General features: G+C 40.4%; 1 protein-coding gene across 2 annotated transcripts in view; it reads left to right on the top strand.

The window, feature by feature from the left end:
* Positions 1 to 650: 650 nt before the first annotated feature.
* The window catches only part of CRYBG3 (crystallin beta-gamma domain containing 3), a 124,088-nt gene continuing 106,302 nt past the window's right edge, over positions 651 to 18,436 (top strand). For both annotated transcript variants that reach the window (XM_045385348.3, XM_005548357.5), the window contains exon 1: positions 651 to 995. Coding sequence is in view for 1 of the 2 variants with exons in the window: in XM_005548357.5 (XP_005548414.3) it covers positions 847 to 995 (149 nt within the window). In the remaining variant the exon portion in view is untranslated. The remainder of the gene's footprint in view (positions 996 to 18,436) is intronic.

Below are 18,436 nucleotides of genomic sequence, written 5' to 3'. Positions count from 1 at the left end.
CTAAATATGTTTCAGCACTGACAAGCTTGAAATCATACTTTTTGATCAGTGCCGTTTTTGAAAGAGTTCGCAGGGAAGTACGTAGCGTGGAGTGTGAAAAGTGTGAAGCACAACGCGGTTAGGAAAAGTCACACCACAGAAAGCCAGCGGAACGCGCCGGGAAGTGGTGACCGCCTGACAGGTACCCCCTCTCCCTCCCGCCGCCGGGTGCTGGGCTAACGCGATTTCGCCCTCAGGGCTGGGGCTGTCCCTGCGGTAGCTGTTTCTTAGCTCCCAGGAAGTTCGGGGCGCCCCGGTACTGCAGTTTGCCAAGTGTTTTCACAAATCTTAGTTCATAAACCTCTTTCCAAAGTCTGGAGAAAACTGTTTCTGTGCTCTCACTGTAGGAGAGAAAACACAACGGTCACAGAAAGTAATTGAAGGCAAAGCTCAACAGGCTGCAGCCTGAACTCTTTTGAGCGGGAAGCTCGAGCCTAGCGTCGCTCGCTGGGCGACACCCCTCAGGCTCTCAGGCCGGCGCCTTCTGGGGACCATGTCGCGCTCCGGCGGTGGCGGCTGCGCCCGGCTCAGGGCGGTGCCGCGGCCGCTGGCTCCTCCTGGGGGTGGGGCGGGCCGCGCCGGGCGAGGGCGGGAGGAGGAGCAGCCGCAGCGGCTTGAGGAGCTGCAGCGCGAGGAGCGCGTCGCGTCCGCATTTCTCCCGCCCGGGAGAGACTGAGCCGCGCTGGCAGCTCGCGTCGAGTCGATCTGCCCTCGCCGCATCCCGCGGCGCCCGGTCGGGCTCCGGGCACCAGGCACCACCTAGGTCGTTCCCCGCAGACGGCCCCGGGCCAGCGGCCCCCTCGGGAAATGTCCAGCGGCCGGAGAAAGGGCAGCGCCCCCTGGCACAGCTTCTCCCGGTTCTTCGCTCCCCGAAGTCCTTCCCGGGACAAGGAAGAGGAAGAGGAGGAGAGGCCGGGGACGAGCCAGCCTCCGGCTCCAGGCCGGTCCGCTGCCAGGTGGGAGTCGCGGAGGAGGTCGCGGGGGGGCCCTGCGCGTACTCGCTAGACGAAGGCTCCCGGCCTGACCGCCGGCAGCTGGCCGCTCTTGGGTCAGGCTGCAGTTCGCCACTTTCTGTTCTTCTTCCTCCATTGCTAAAGTTTCCTCCTCCTTGCCCCGTTCCCGTGCCGCACCACTCGCCTCTCCTCTACAGGTTAAATCGGGCAGAAGTTCTTGCCCGGCGGCCGGACGCATATCCCCCGATCCCCGCTTGGCTCCGCGCTCTTCCTTTCCCACCTTCCCCTGCCGGAACGTGATTGGGTTCGGTTCCACACACGCTCTACTCTCCAAGTTCTGTGGCAAAAGCGATTGCCCCGGCGTCCCGCCTGTAGTAATGGGAAACACTTGTGAGCCGAGCGGAGCCGTCGGCCAGGGGAATTGAGGGCGCGATCCCAGCACCACTGGTGTGGGAGGAGATCGGGGCAAAAGTGGAAAAGGTAAAGCTTTGGGGCGTCACCCCCTCAGCTAAGATGGTATTTTGCCATCTTATTTAAATTTTCTCAAAATGATTTTTAAAAGGCATTGTGATAATGCGTTCCCAAGACTTTCACCAAAAGGGACTGGCCATGTAAACGACGCCACATTTCTTTACTTCTCATCTCTCCTAGAAACAGCTGCCTCAGGTTCCCAAACAGAGTCTGGAAATCAAGTTTCCAGCTGTCTTGGTTTCAGTAATCAAAGGGTACCCTTTCTCTGTAATATTTTTATCTTTCCTTTACTTTCCTATGTTCAAAAATCAAAAAGTTTTAGACACGCCTCATTTAAATACGTATTTCTGAGTCTTTTCATCCCCCCGAAGAAAGAGGGGTTAAGTAAAATGCAGCTCGCTTTCTTAAACTAATGAGAGGCTTACACTATCTCCTCCCGAGATTGCACTAGAATGACCATTGTCATTGGAAGGACGCACTCCAGAAAGCCATGTTTACTTCGGACTCAAGATTTCCTGGTGGGCTTAAAAAAAAATGGATAGGAAACAGAACTGAGAGTGAGCCAGTTCCATTAGTATTCAGATTTTGTGATGTGATTTTGGTGGTTTTTGTGTTCCTCAGTTTACCCGCTTGTGAAACATTTTCATTATGACCGTCTGTTAATCACATGCCACATATTTCCAAGAAAGCTCCTACGATAATTGAGTGGTTAATCTCCTGGGACGTTTCAGCTATTATTGCTCTGACTGTTGAGAATTTAAAATTCAAAGTTACACAGTAGTTAAAAATAGTTTTGAAGTCTGACAGATCTCATCCAGGGTGTCAGCTAGTTCTGCTGGTGTGGGCAGGCAGCCTGTGGTGCCTGCCACCACCGTAGCAACACTAACAGTCTTGGATAATATGAACGCAGCCTGCAAGGAAATCCCAAGTAGGCTCAGCAAAGTTGGGGACTTGAAAGTCAGTGTTAGAAAGGAGTAAGCAGGTCAGTTTCAGGGTCATGTCAGTAATGGCCTGAAATCCTACTGGTCTTTCCGCCCCATTTTGGCTTTTTAAGGCACTTCTCAATTCTAATTTCTTTACTGACTGGAGCTGACCACTCCAGCAGCTAGTTCCTTGTTCACCTACCACTTCTCTATTCTCATCATCTCCAGATTGGCAAAACTGTGGCTTTTTAACAATGAAGGTTTTAATTGTGCTTATATCAATGCTAATTTTGTTCTCATCTTTTTTGGAACTTGCCAGGTGTTAGGGGGATGGCAGATGACCCCTTGTGTGGGTGTTTTACTGTTTTAAATGAGCTTACATCTTTCATTTCAAGGGCATAAACAAACACAAAGCCTTTATTGAAAATTTAATAAAACAAATGGAACCTCTTTGTAGTAATGAATGTCCCAGTAACACAACACCCTGATGTTAACAAGATTGGAAACAGAATTGCAATTTGTCACTATGATCTTATTTCAAAATGAAAGGGTGTTTTGGCTATTTCTCTTTGTGGGCATAAAAACTTGTGTCATTATGAGAGCTGGATATACCTTCTGTAGAGGTGATTTTAGATGAAGAGGAGTCAGTGCAACAGACAAACGGGGTTGGTGTGGTAAGGACATAAAGAGTAAGAAAAAGGGTTCTTTGTTTAAGAGCTATAAGAAGCTGGGAAGACCACTTGAAAACATTAATATGAATCCCTATCATATGTCTGGCACTTTACAAAGTACTTTCAATAATATTATTAAACATGACCTTTGACCAAACCTATATTATCAATATCCCCATCTTACTGTAAAAAACAGGGTTAAGGAAACTTACTGAAAGTTATGTAACTACTTTTCAGTCAGTGAACATGGTATCAGATGTGCCTACAATTCTGAACATGTAATAAAGTTTATTGTCTGCATCCTGGCTTTTTGATGTACTTGAAAGGAAATGCACTCTCTAAAACCTGTGTTTTGAAGTCTCCTTTTTGCATCCCCAGTGTTGATTTGCATGAATTTTTTTATGTAACATGTACAAATATAAAACAAGACATAAGTTCCTTAAGAACAGAATTCCTTAACAGTTTCTTAAGTACAAAATTAAAAAATAAACTAAAACATAATTATGAGACCCATAAAAGTAGAATTTACAACATCCTGAAACTGTTTTTTTGGTTACTCACAAAATGCATACTGGGACAAACATCAGGTCTTTGGGGGAGTTGCCATGCCTTGATACAGCTCTTCCAATATTTTACTGTTTTGAACCATAGGAAAATCTTTGTTTTTATGGTGTGCTGTGAGTTATATGGGCTTCAGTTGGTGAGAACACTTCATTATGTTTTCTTTGTTGCTGTTCTGATCTCATTAATCTTTCACAATTAAAGAAGGCCTATTAGCATCAACACTATTGTATATCCCAACTTAGGCGTGGGCACTCAAATTGCTTGATAGTACTCATATCAGGTGGTTGACCATTTCCAGGAAATGCTTATATTAATTTATCTTAGATGATATGAAAAGGAAAACTGCAATTGAAGTTTTCATAGAAAACTCCAAAACTCCCAGAGTTCTGTGGATCCTAGTTTGAGAATCAGTGCTGCAGTGTTAAGCCCAGTTTATAAGTATACAAGGAACGCACTCATTAGAAGTGATAGGGGAGACCAGGAAGTGCTTCCTGGTAGGGATGATTTTAACTGGGTCTTCAAGGAATTGGTGATGGTTCTATACAAAGAGAACTTAGGAAGAGAGAGAAGAGGGAACAGGTATTCCAGACTGAGCAAAGGCCTGCAAGGGGTTTGTGATCTGTTAGGGGCTATATACATTAATTGGGCAGAGTGAAAGGAGCAGTAAGAAAGTTAGGTTGGAACTGGGTCATAAAGGTCTCTAGATAAAGTGTTTGGCTCTAGATTTAAGGCTCAGAGAATTTTTGCAAAAGCCTGTTATACAGATATTGCAAACTTGGAGGAATTCCTGCTTTATTTTATCTGCTTTGAGAAAATGATTGCTCAACTTTGTTTCTTGGCTGTGTCATGCATGATGGACCTGTTTAAAATGAGTTCTGTGTAATGTTTGTAACTGAGGAGAGATGGTAAGGTGAGAACAGTATTTATCAAGGGCTGACTGTGCACTTACTCCTGGGCTGGGTACTTTTACCTGCAACATATCATGTAAATCTCACACTCAGCATGAAACGTTGGTCCACTTATTACCATCTGACAATTAAAGAAACTGAGTTTGAGAGAGCACTCAGTGATGGATGCTATGGGCATTTTGAATGGAACAGTTCTTTGAACTGGACTCTTTTGTCCTTTGTAAGATGTTTGGTATCCATGATTCCACACACTAATTGCCAGTAGCATCCTCTGGTCATTGGGATAACTGAAAACTCCTCCACCCAGGTGGGTGGGAGGGAGAGTGGTACCACTCCGAGTGGAGAGTGATTTACCCTAAATCATGAGAGGAGGTGAGAGGTGACATTTGAACTTAGGTCTCTCTAATGGACTCTAAAGTTCTGGTTCCTTTTTTGACACCATCCTGTCCACCACCCTTCTGAACTCTGCTCCTTCAAAACATATTTGAATATGTGAGGCAATTGGATTGTTCCTTACTTTGTTCTAGAATGGGTGACACTGTGGCCCATTTCAGCTATATTCCTTTTGGCTGTTACTTTGACCAAATACAGTGTCATTGATGAAAAGAAGGTGAAACAGGATTACTAGGCCCAAGGTCAGTGCCTGTGTATTCATCTTTGTGTCCCCTTCATCTTTGTGAACCCATCTCTTGGGTTCAATAAGGTGTCTACCAGGTGGCTAATTTGAGAATTCTATTTTTTGCTGTGAACATTCTTTGGAAATGGACTCAATTGTATGTTCTGAATGTGTTAAAGTTGCAAGGATACCACAAATTGACCTGCAGTAAGTTTATGTAATCAGAACTTCTAGCTTTATTGATAGTTATAACATTTTTAAGTTTTTTTCCTCATCACAGTGGAAAATATGTAAAAAGGGTAATAGCAAGTTTTGTAAAGTAAGAGAAAATATTCCCTCAAGACAAAATATTTTCTATCCAAAGTTCTGATGAAATATACCAAAACCCAGATATAAGAAATATTAGTTACCAATTATTAAACAAAATGGTAGCAACAAACCGTAGGTGGTTGTAAAATTAAGGAAAATAATCCAGGCTATATGCTGAAAAGAGGGAATCTGTGTGAAGTAAAAGTTAAGAAGGTAATAATTTGAGTCTGTTCAATCCATATGTTAAAGTGGCTGCTTTGTGTCCCACATGGTGCAAAGCAATGTGAATATAAAAATAAATGAATGACCAAATATGCCTTCATAGAATTCACAGATTAATGGAGGAGATAAAAGTGTACATCTCTGTTCTTAATATGAACTCAGTATAAATCAAACACGTCTTTGGAGTGTGTGACTTGTTTCATTCAGAGCATACTTAATGTTTCACGAATGTCATACATTGTATGAGAACTTTAATTGGGCTTTCAAAATACATTCTCACATTATTAACTTTTCTCCAAGCATGGTTTGGTGAGCTTCCTTTGCCAAGCCAGCATAGCGAGGGAAACATGATAGTAACTGCACCATCAAGGTGAATGGAAATGCTGCCCCGTGGTTCCTCTTGCTCTCCTCCTTGACCCTGCAGGCTTTGCAAGTCCTAGACAGAGGCAGAAAAGTGCATCCTTTCAGGAATCAACATTCCAAATAAGTGGCGGTGCCTACACAAAATGACTTGAAGTTGTTAGAGAACAAATCAAAGTTTTCAACTAGTAATAAGTCATTCTTAGTGTTTATTTGGCAGTTGTATATGGCCAAGTAATGGTACCACTCCATCCAGCGGGACTTCCCTGAATGTTTGACTCCCAGGAGTTTCTAATTGGAAGTATGCTAAAGCACTGAAACAACTGCTTAACCAAGTGTGTGTGTGTTTTCGTTTTTCCTAATCAACTAATGATGACAAAACCAAACTACCCTTTATTAAGGCACTACTCAGATCCAAGCCCTGAGCTTGGAACTTTAAAAATATCAAATCACTTAATCCTCAGAGCAAACGTATGAGAGAGGTATCTTTACTGCCTTTTACAGACATATAATTTAAGGTTTCAAGAGGTTCAGTAGGTAATCAAAAGTCTCACAATATTGGTAGTAGAGTCAAGAGTCAAATTTTCCTTCCTGAATTCAAAGCCTACACAGGATTATGTGACAGCTTCCTCCGCTTAACTTGGGAAGCCTCGTAAAAGAAGGCTGCCCTTAGAAAATGGTTTGGAATGGAAATAAAAGACAATGGCATGCAGCTGGACATCTGCCCAGATGGATTGGGCCAGGGCTATGGACAATCAAGAATTATACTCCTGACAGTTGGGAGAGGAAAATAAATGTATACATTTATGCAGATTATAGATTTATATTTAAATACAAAGAAAGGGTCAGTCTCCTTCAAAAGAGAGTTTCAAATGGAAACTATAGCAAGATACCGTATTCTACCTATTTGATAAGCAACACTCCAGTTTGATGTGGGAAAGCTGGAATTCTCATACACTACTAGTGGGAGGGTAAATTGATACACCACTTTGGAGAGAAATTTGACAGGACCTATCAATATTGCAGATTCACATACTCAGCATTTCTTCTCTGGGAATTCCACTGAACATGTACAGTTTGCAAACAGGCCAAAAGTTGCCTGTAGAAGTTAGTCATTGCGGCATTGTTTTAACAGCAAAAGATGAAAAATAGAGTAGAATGCCATCAGTTGTGGACTAATTGATAAATCATAGTACATCCATATAGTGAAATATGATGCAGCTACCAAAAAGAATAGGAAAGCTTTTTATGTACTGTTAAGGAAATATCTCCAAGATACATTAAGGAAAAAAAAAAAAAAAAAAAAGCCAGGCGCGGTGGCTCATGCCTGTAATCCCAGCACTTTGGGAGGTAGAGGCGGGTGGATCACCTGATTATCAGGCATTCGAGACCAGCCTGAACAACATGGTGAAATCCCGTCTCTACTAAAATACAAAAAAAATTAGCCAGGTGTGGTGGTGCTTGTCTGTAATCCCAGCTACTCCAGAGGTTGAGGCAGGAGAATCGCTTGAACCTGGGAGGCTGAGGTTGCAGTGAGTCAAGATTGCGCTCCAGTCTGAGCAACAAGAGTCAAACTCCATCTCAAAATAAATAAATAAATAAATAAAAACCTACAACGAATTGTGTATAGTATGCCCCATTTGTATATACAAATGAAGGGGATATGAAATCTGGTACTAGTGTTGCGTAACTTATTTTGGCGGTATGGGGAACTGAGTGAAGGGATGAGAGGCAGGAGAAAGACTATCCTATGCCTTTGTCCACTTAAAAATTATGTGAATTACCTATTTCATAAAGTAAGAAAAAGACTGGATTAAAATCTGGTGAATATCTGTGGTTAAAAGAAGGGAAAAAAAAGAGAATTTATGATCCTGAGTTGGCAAAAATCCTCCAAAGAGAGAATGCGCTACATGAACTTATTCAAGTGAGAAAAGTTTCAGTTAAGGATATAAATAAATAGAAGTAGTTCTTGTAATGCAGAGTAATTTGATATTTTGACACTTTGCACAAGTAGGAGTGAGGCTTTTCTATATTTTTACTCTCTAATGTGAAACTGGGTAGAGTTGACACAGCCACAAATTTATCAACATAACTCATTTTTACGTGGTCACCTGTCATCCACCTTGACCTCTCCAGTATGACCCAGGACAGGTTATTAACCTCAGAGTCTTTTGTGATAAATCAAGGGAGTTGGTTTTCATCCGTAAGGTCTCTCTCAGCTTTAGCATACCAGCCAAAACTCCATGGCTATTAGGTGTGTACAAAATGGATATGCCTTACAATTAGAAAGATTTATGTTTTTTTTTGGGAAAGTCACATATGAAAATGCTTTAGTTAATCCTCCATGTGATCCTAACATTTTGGTCATTTGATTTGAAAGCTTCACCTGTGTTTAAAATGAATTAATTTAGTGTCGCTGTGTCAAGCACCAGTCTAGGTCCTGGGAATCCAGCAGTTAACAAGGTGCAGCATTGTCTTTGCCTTAAAGCACTGATGCAGTTTTGTGGGGAAGGCAGACATTGCACAAATTTTTCTTTTCACTTGAAGTAAGTACCAAGGTAACATGTAGGGGACTGTAGGAGCATTTAACAAATGTGAGCCCATCCTTGAGGCTCTCAGAGGAAACTTTTAATCTCATTTAAGCTATTTCTCCTGGAACATGTGTCTTAAGTAATGTCTTTCTGTTCTTGATTTATAAACTTTGGACAATATATATTGACTTCTGGTTATGGTAGATGAGCACTTAGCCATTTTATACCCTTCCACATCTCATTACTTATCCAGCCAAAATAATCATTATAATTGGAAGATTAAATAAACCTGTAGATTTCTATGACTATGTAGCTGTTGTTTTCTGCTAAGCCAAGTGCTGTACTATGGTTACTTTCTTTGTGTGATATTTTGGTTTTCATGGAGTAAATTACCTTGTTTTTCATTTTCTTATTGCTGCTACTTCTAGAATGCACAAACACTCTTATAAAACCACCACTTTCAGTGTTTTTTTGACATCATTAAATCACATCTACCAGTTTACCCCATGCCTTCCAAGACCTTTCTCTTGGTCTCTGTGTCTTCCTGTAATTTGTATCACCTAGTAGTTCCCAAGCTTCCTGCATTGATCTCTACTACTCAGCCCTATGTGAGAGCACCTATTTTTGGACCTCATGTATTCCTCTTTCTTGGTTAACTCCCCCTTTTGTTGGCATATATCTAACAAGAAAGGGTGCATCTTAGATAATTTTTTTTTTTTTTAGTCTTTGCCTTTTTCTACTCTAGTAAATCATAGTTTCGGTATAAATTTATAGACTCAAAATTACTTGCACGCAGATTTCTGAAGACATTTTTCTATTAGCCTTCTCTTTAATTCTGGATTGTTGGGAAATCTGAGGCTAGTATAATTTCTGGACCTATTTTTGTGATTCATTTTTTCTTTGCAAATTTTGAAATCTCTTTTCAATGTAGACTCCACAAATGCACAGTAATGAACCTTGCACAGTGCCTTTTTAATTTATTTTGCTGGACAGTTGGCAGGCTCTTTCTCTTGAGAGGCTTATATCTTTCGATTTAGAATGGAGAGTTTGGCTCAAGCTCCCCGTGTGTGGTCTGTGCTTTCTATACTTTTATTCTTGGTATTCCAGAGTCTGGAGGCTTCTCTTTTTAAAAATTGCTAGGCTCCTGCCAAATGTTATAATTTGGAGATGTGAGTTCACTAAGAAATCAACTGATAAGAGGAAGATTAATAGGAGAAATGACATAGAAATTTATTAGCATGCAGGGCGAAAAAAATCACAGAGTGACTACCAAATATCCCAGTAAGGTACAGATGCTTATATACCCCACCTCTTAGGAGAGAGGAAAGTGGATGATTTTAGGGGACTAGTAAATGATTTTTATGGGAACTCAGTGAGCTTGAAGAACATAACAAAGGCCTGGGACAAAATCTGTTGGGCCCACGGAACAGACAGTGGTTTATGACAAAAGTCTGTTGAGATATTATGACAGACTTCAGTCTTTCTTCTTGTGACGTGAGTTCAGTTAATGAAAACTAGGGAAGGGACTAGAGGTAATTGTTTTCTTCTTTGATGGGTCCAAACTTTAAGCAGATAAGAGAACTTCAGAGAACAGAACTTCATTCTGTGCTTTGGGAGAGACAGAGGAGCAAAGACAAAAGACAAAGGTGGAGTTCAGAGAGACCTTGAGGCTGCTCAGTTCAGCATGTCAAAGTGCCATATTTTGGGATATGGGATTCTGAGTTTTTATCTATTCTTTTTTGTAAAAGAATTATTGATACATAATTATTGTACTGTTTATGGAGTGAGTATATGTGATATTGTGTTACATTCATGCAATGTGTAATGATCAAATCAGGGTTTTTAGGATATCACTTCAGCTTAGCACTTCACTGTTAGTGCAGGAGGGAGATTAGCGTTAACAATAGTGTATTATAAAATAGCTAGAAGATAAGATTTGAAATGCTACCAACACAAAGAAATGATAAAAGTTTTATTTATTCTAAATTATATTTCTGCCTGTTTTTCTTTCCTTTGAAAATCTCATCTATCCTGAATGCTGTTATTCTTCATCTTTTTTTTTTTTTTTTTAACCTGGTAGCTTATTTCCTCTTATTAATTGCTTTACCATCATTTCCATGGGACAGAGTTAAACGTGTTCACCTATACTGTTTTGCCAGAAATAGCTAGAAAATCTTTGCAATTATCATTGTTGCCAAACTTTTTAATTCTTTGAGTATAAATTGAACTCCATAACCTAACCTCTCAATGATGGCTATGAGGAAATAATTGCTTGCTCATGGATAGGAAGAATCAATATCGTGAAAATGGCCATACTGACCAAAGTAATTTATAGATTCAATGCTATCCCCATCAAGCTACCACTGACTTTCTTCACAGAATTAGAAAAAACTACTTTAAATTTCACATAGAACCAAAAAAAAAAAAAAGAGTGCATATAGCCAAGACAATCCTAAGCAAAAAGAACAAAGCTGGAGGCATCATGCTACCTGACTTCAAACTATATTACAAGGCTACAGTAACCAAAACAGCATGGTACTGGTACAAAAACAGATATATAGACCAATGGAACAGAACAGAGGCCTCATAAATAATGCCACACATCTATAACCGTCTGATCGTTCTCAAACCTGACAAAAAACAAGCAATGGAGAAAGGATTCCCTATTTAATAAATGGTTTTGGGAAAACTGGCTAGCCATATGCAGAAAACTGAAACTGGATGCCTTCCTTACACTGTATACAAAAATTAACTCAAGATGGATTAAAGACTTAAATGTAAGACCTAAAACCATAAAAACCCTAGAAGAAAAGCTAAGCAATACCATTCAGGACATGGGCATGGACAAAGACTTCATGACTAAAACACCAAAAGCAATGGTAACAAAAGCCAAAATAGACAAATAGGATCTAATTAAACTAAAGAGCTTCTGCACAGCAAAAGAAACTATCATCAGAGTGAACAGGCAGCCTACAGAATGAGAGAAAATTTTTACAATCTATCCATCTGACAAAGGGCTAATATCCAGAATCTACAAAGAACTTAAACAAATTTACAAGAAAAAAACAACCCCATCAAAAAGTGGGCAAAGGATATTAAGAGACACTTCTCAAAAGAAGATATTTATGCAGCCAATGAACATATGAAAAAAAGCTCATCATCACTGGTCATTAGAGAAATGCAAATCAAAACCACAATGAGATACCTTCTCACATGTTATAATGGCGATCATTAAAACGTCAGGAAACAAAAGATACTGGAGAGGATGTGGAGAAATAGGAATGCTTTTACAATCTTGGTGGGAGTGTAAATTAGCTTAACCATTGTGGAAGACAGTGTGGTGATTCCTCAAGGACCTAGAACCAGAGATACCATTTGACCCAGCAATCCCATTACTGGGTATATACCCAAAAGATTATAAATCATACTACTATAAAGACACATGCACATGTATGTTTATTGCAGCACTGTACACAATAGCAAAGACTTGGAACCAATCCAAATGCCCATCAATGATAGACTAGATAAAGAAAATGTGGCACATATACACCATGGAATACTATGCAGCCATAAAAAAGATGAGTTTTTGTCCTTTGCAGGGACATGAATGAAGCTGGAAACCATCATTCTCAGCAAACTATCACAAGAACAGAAAACCAAACACCACATGTTCTTACTCATAAGTGGGAGTTGAACAATGAGAACACATGGATACAGGGAGGGGAACATCACACACCAGGGCCTATTGGTGGGTTGTCAGGAGGTGTCTAGGGGAGGGATAGCGTTAGGAGAAATACCTAATGTAGATGACGGGTTGATGGGTGCAGCAAACCACCATGGCACATGTATACCTATGTAACTAACCTGCAGGTTCCGGCCATGTATCCCAGAACTTAAAAGTATAATAATAAAATTGCTAAAAGATTACAAAACAGAGGTTTTCTGCTGTCATAGTCTGTGTTGTTACATAGCTGTGTGCTATAAAGGAATACCTGAGGCTGGGTAGTTCATAAAGAAAAGGGATTTATTCAGCTCACGATTCTGATGGCTGGAATGTTAAGACTGGGCATCTGCATCTGATGAGGGTGTCAAGCTGCTCCCAGTTGGGGTGGAAGATACAGGAATCACTTGGGAAGAAAGGAAACAAGGGGTCAGGAGGTGCCAGGTTCTTTTTAACAGCCAGTTTTCGTGCAACTAACAGAGTGAAAAATCACTCACCACCACTCCAGGGAGGGCATTAATCTATTCCTGAGGAATTCACCTCCATGACCCAAACACCTCCCGCTGGGCCCCACTGCCAACACTGGGGGTTGAATTTCAACGTGAGCTTTGGAGGGGACAAACATCCAAACCATAGCACTTGCATACTTCTAAAATCAGATATGCTTTTAAGTGCTGCTTTCAAGTAAGGTGTTGGCACAAAAATATAACCCATTGTAATAGGCAGAATTCCAAGATGGACCCTAGCATAGTTACAGAAAACAGTTAAGGAAAAATATTTTATATGTTATTTATGACAAACAGTACAAATGGCAGTGTCAGAAGTGAAGTGAAAATGGTATTTGGGTGGTCTCACCAATATTTGTTTTATGTAATTTTTAGAAGATATGCTAGAAATTTTTATCTTTCATATTAAAATTTATACAAAGGTGGTTGCTACCTCAGTGGCAGATCATAAATTTCTTGTAACTACCATGCTTCTTATGACAAAGAATGAAGTATTTTGAATTTGATGTTTTAATAACTGGGGACAGATTAGGTGAGATGTAAAGTCTCTTGCCTTTTATTGTCTTGTCAAAGCACAAAGGCTCTTTCACAGGCTGGAAGGATGGCATTGTGCTTTTTATCAGTAAGAGCTGAAAATGTGAACCGTAATAATGGTGTTTCATTGTTCTAAGTAGGCAAATAAATTTTTGGCCATGTTGCATATATTATGATACAAAGGAATTAACATTAGGTAATATTTGCAGTATTTGTATTTTGTTATTTAATTGCTTGCATTTTTTGCACTGACTTGTTTTTGCTTTCTTTTTCATCAGCTATGCTACTTTTCTTTTCTCTTTTTGATAGTAATATTTGCTTTTACAAAACAGGTATAAAATTATAAGAGGACCAAAAAGCAAAAGCACACTCATAACCCTACCCACTCAGAAACATATATCGTTCTTTCAAATGATTCCCTATGGGTTTGTCTAAATACGTCTTCATGTCTAAATATTTTTATAAAAGTAAAAGTTCTTCTTCAAGAGTTTGGAACTTGAATTTTTTTCACTTAACAATAGTGCTGTAACATTTCTGACAATAATACATTTATTTATATGTTGTAAAAATAATTTAAAATTGAATTATTAGAACAACTTAGTTGTGTCATCACTTTTCAGAATCTTGTTTGCATATCTAAATGTGTCTCTACTTACATAGGGTTGTATTCTAATGGGGAGGGAAGAAAATATCTAGATTAATATATAATATGCTTTGAAGTAAAAATAAAATGGGGAGGGATAGGGGCATAATGACAGTGGTGAGTCCAGGTAGGGTGGTCATGAAAGGTGTCTGTATTGGGTAGCATTTAAGCAAAGACCCCGGTGATATCCGGGAGTGGGGCATGAACAAGTCTGAGGAAAGAACTTTCTGGGCAGAAGGAACATTCAGTTAGAAGGTCCTGGGGCACAATCATGTGGCACAGATGCCAGTGTGGACAGAGACACAAAATTAGAGGAGGAGTGGGTGTTAGTGACATGGGGAAGAGAGCCAGGGGCCAATGAGGTAGGACTTGTTAGTTCATAGTAAGGAGTTGAAATGATGAGTTTACTTTTGGAAAGTATCACTGGGCATGTGTTTATATGTGTTTGTAAATGTGTTTTTATATTCACATATATATTATCTGTTTATCTGTGTCTGGAAGAATTTACAGAGGAGGAAGGATTTCAGTTGGAGGGGAGGTCAGCCCAGGTCAGATTCTGGGGAGCTTTGCGAGGGCACAATCTCGGGTCTCCAGTTCCCTGTCCTCAGAACAGTTTGTTGAAAGATATGTGAATGAATGCTCCATTTTAGAAAGCAGCTAAAATACTGTTGTGAGTTCACATCACAGCAAGAGATTCAGGGTATTGAATCTTGCGGGGGTGAGTCAAACATTCAGAATCTGAAGGTTATGAGGTGGATGGAGAACTTGGGGAGAATGGAGCAATCACTCACAACACATGTATGGTAGACAGCTCAGGCACATCTCAGACGTACTGAGATTCTCACTCTGCAGCCTGTGATTTAACTGTAATTATGGGTCTTATTTTGGGTGCGTGAGTTGGGGGACAGGAAATAAGGCAGCCTCAAGGTAGATACATAAATTATAGGAGAGGACTGACATTATAGAGAAAAGGAGTGTCAGAAGTCTCAGATTGTGAAGCAACAGAGCCTCATAATCATGCCTACCTTTCCTCTCTCCTCCTGATTTTTCTCTAGAATTTTGAAATCATGCAACTGCCAGATGTTTGGGCTAAAATATATGCTGTTTGAGTGCCTTAAAATTGCAGCTTTTAGTTACCTTTTAATTTGAAGCCCAGAAATAGTGCCATAACCACCTGTTTTATATTCTGTTAATAGCCATTAAAAAAATACAAGTACCACTCTACTGCTGGCAGACACCATTTGTGAATGGACAGTTTTCCAGATGGTGGTTTGCAAATCATTGGTGTGGAACTCTATCTTTCTTCCCATATCATTGGACCTGCTGGATGGTGCTCCAGGCCAGTGCACAAAAGTCAATTTAATCCATAATGCATCTGCAGTATAGCTTTGAACAAAGAAAATTATAGAACTTGTCACGTGAGGCTATATTTCTAAGAAAAATATCCCAAGGGTAATGTAGATCCCATGGCTTGAGCAGACCCTTTGGGAGGGTGTGAGGATGAAGTCCTTGCTGTATTTAAGGACCCAAAAGAGGGCCAAGAGGTGGAATCTGAGGGAATAGAGGGCAGGCCCAGAGCGAGTCTCAGTCATTTTGAAATAAGGAACGGTAGACATTTCTGCCTCTTTGTTATGGTGCCCTCATGCTAGTTTTGATCTAAGTTGGTTTCTTGGCCGTAGTCTTTCTCATCTTTTACCAGAAAAGCCTCAAGTTTAGTCTGCCTGTTTTTTTCCCACCCATTCTTCTGTTGTAGAACATAGCAATGTGGGATTTTAGATCTGACAGAGATCTCATATCAGCTGGTCTGAACCTTTTTAATTTACATGGTTGTAAAATCAGATCCAAAAACGTTCATTTTGACAAGTGCATTTTGTCCTCAAGGTGCTGTCTCTGAAACAGACAAAAGTTCATTCTGAGTTGTTGCAAAGCATTTTACTACTTATGACAGAGGGAGAGGGAGTGGATGGGTAAAGATCTCGTCTTGTTCTGCATTATTTTTCATTTAGTCCAAGGGGAAGTCTCACCTGGAAGACTGGGGTATTATTTGATCACATTTTAAGGGAAGGATAGGTTCTGGCTACTTTTAGGACTTCATCACAGGAGTTGGGTCAGGTGGGCTGTGTGGTGAGGAGGGACATACCAGGAAGGAAAGGCCTAATGAAGCTGAGGTAGAAGAAGAGGTGCTGCTGAGTGGAACCAGCAGTTTTACGGTAGTGGGGGAAGATAAAATGATGGGGAGATTTGCCCTGATTCTTTTTCCCTGTTCTCAACAGTATTGCTGATTCTTCTACTGTATACCACACCTCATGTAGTAGAAGTGAAAATCTCAAGTGGGAGGATACTTTCAGGCAGCATCAGTTTTGAGTGGAGTTGGAAACAAAGGAGAGAAGGTAAATCGGCCCTGGAAGTGGAGAAATGTCCCTGTGGACAGAGGGTTGGGGTGTGCTGTTTAGATGTAAGAGCATTCCCAAATTAGGGACTACCTTATGTTAAGTGACCTCATATTTGGGGGTGCTCTGAATTGCTGCCAGTGATGGCATTAGCACCAACGATCTCTTCCTCTCTCAAAAGGGCAAGAATTCGTAGACTCTGGCATCCATAGAGAAGTAGACAAGCCTCCAGAAGACGCTTATGGAAGCTGTATTCAGGTCTTTACCGTTTCCAGATTTTCCTGGTGCAGTCACGGTTATGTGTGAGAGAAAGGCATAGGAGGAGGAGGTGCCCAACAGGTGCTTACAGGAGGGGAGGAAAGCTTTACTCTCCCTTACACCCTCCACTGAGTGTACCCTTTGTTTCTGTGCGTCTGTCCTGTGGCCATCCAAGAAGGTGTTTTCTTACCTCATGAGAAATTGACTCTGAGAGAGGCCCGGAAGCTTCCCTTGTGCTCCAGTCTGTGGTATGGACTGAACGAGGGGAATTTTTTCCTTCCAGGTCCCACCCTATACTTTCAGTGCTATATGTGCTCATTAGGGCAACACTGCTTTTCTGGATGGAGGAGCTTTGCTGAACAGCAGTGTTGGAAAATGGGTAGTGTTTTCTAAATAATTGTTACCTAATCTTTAGCCACACTTAACATATTTAAATAATAAGTGGAGATCTTCCTGGTCAGATTTTTCTCTTCCCTCTACATCTATCAGTTGTTGATGTCAGCTAAAGATAGAGAGGCTCTCAGACCTTTGTTTATCAAGAATGGGGTCAGAGGGCCACCTGCCTTAGAACAACCTGGGGTAAAGGGTGATGTGTAGCTCAAAATGGAGATTCCTGGATCCCGTTCCAACTGGATTCCTTGACAATCAGGCCCAGAAATCTGTTTGAGAAACATAGATACCCCAGGTGATTCCGATGAATATAGACATGAGTTCTGAAAGAATGAGGGCAAGGACCTGTCTGGTTTGTACATTGTGCAACCCCCAGCACCAAGAACGGTGCCTGACACATACATGTGTGCACTAGTAGTTTGTTGAGTGGGTGAGTTCTTCCGCCCAGTTTTCCGCTGCTTTTCTGCTATTGGTTAGGGAATCTTGTTATAATTTAATTTTAAGAAAATAATATATCTTCAGTGACAGGTTAGGAGTTCTCCTTTATGTAAATTATTTGAAATTTAGAAGGTTAAAGTGATCCTTTTTTTGCATTGCCGATGAAAAATATTTTATGTCTGGCACAGAGTCACATAAAGGCTAAATAACTATATGTTGAATTCATTTTCAGGCATGGTCCAAATAAAGTTACTTGAAAGATGAGGGGCTTTTATGTTACATTGACCTTCATATTTGAGCTATTTTGAAAGATTAATTCTTAAAGTTCTGTTAGCTAAGATGAGGCTATTTAGAAATGTTAGGTGGTTTTATTTGTGCCTACGTGTGATTTTGAATTCTGCTTTTCACCCTCTGCCATGAATAAAATGTCTGCTTTCTAAAAATATTCCTAATTGAAATACCCCTGGGTCCCACAGGGGGTTAAATTGTGAGCAAACAATAGGAATGGGTTGTGGTCTCTCATGAAGTTTGAGGCGAACATGTTTCTCTCTCCTTGGTATTTATTTTTTAAGAGACTGAAAATATCACCCCAAGCCTTTTGAGCCCTTTTAATTTTATTTTATATTATATTTGTACTAAGCAGACATCTGAGTGTTCACTGTTTTTGAGTATATTTAGCTGCTGTGTTCTCATTTTTTGTGTGTTTTGTTTTATTTTTAAATCAACTGAAAATGACCTTGTTCTTGTTGAGTGATTTTTTCCCACCAGCCCCACTCCCTACTTAATGGTTTTAGAGAAGTATGTTGTAGGATAGGAATGGCTGGCATATTCTTTCAAGAGACTTATATGCTACCTCCTTGAGAAAAAAAGACTGATGTTATAATTATATTGTTCCCAGTGTAACAGTGTTTTCTGATGAAGGTAAGCAGGCACAAATGGAAATATGGTTATAGATTTTTTTTTTTTTTGAGACAGGGTCTCACTCTATC

The sequence above is a fragment of the Macaca fascicularis genome, chromosome 2 (assembly GCF_037993035.2).
Source record: "Macaca fascicularis isolate 582-1 chromosome 2, T2T-MFA8v1.1".
Taxonomy (NCBI): Eukaryota; Metazoa; Chordata; class Mammalia; order Primates; family Cercopithecidae; genus Macaca; species Macaca fascicularis.
The sequence above is the reverse complement of the archived record's forward strand: the minus strand, read 5'-3'. Positions and strand labels throughout refer to the sequence as shown.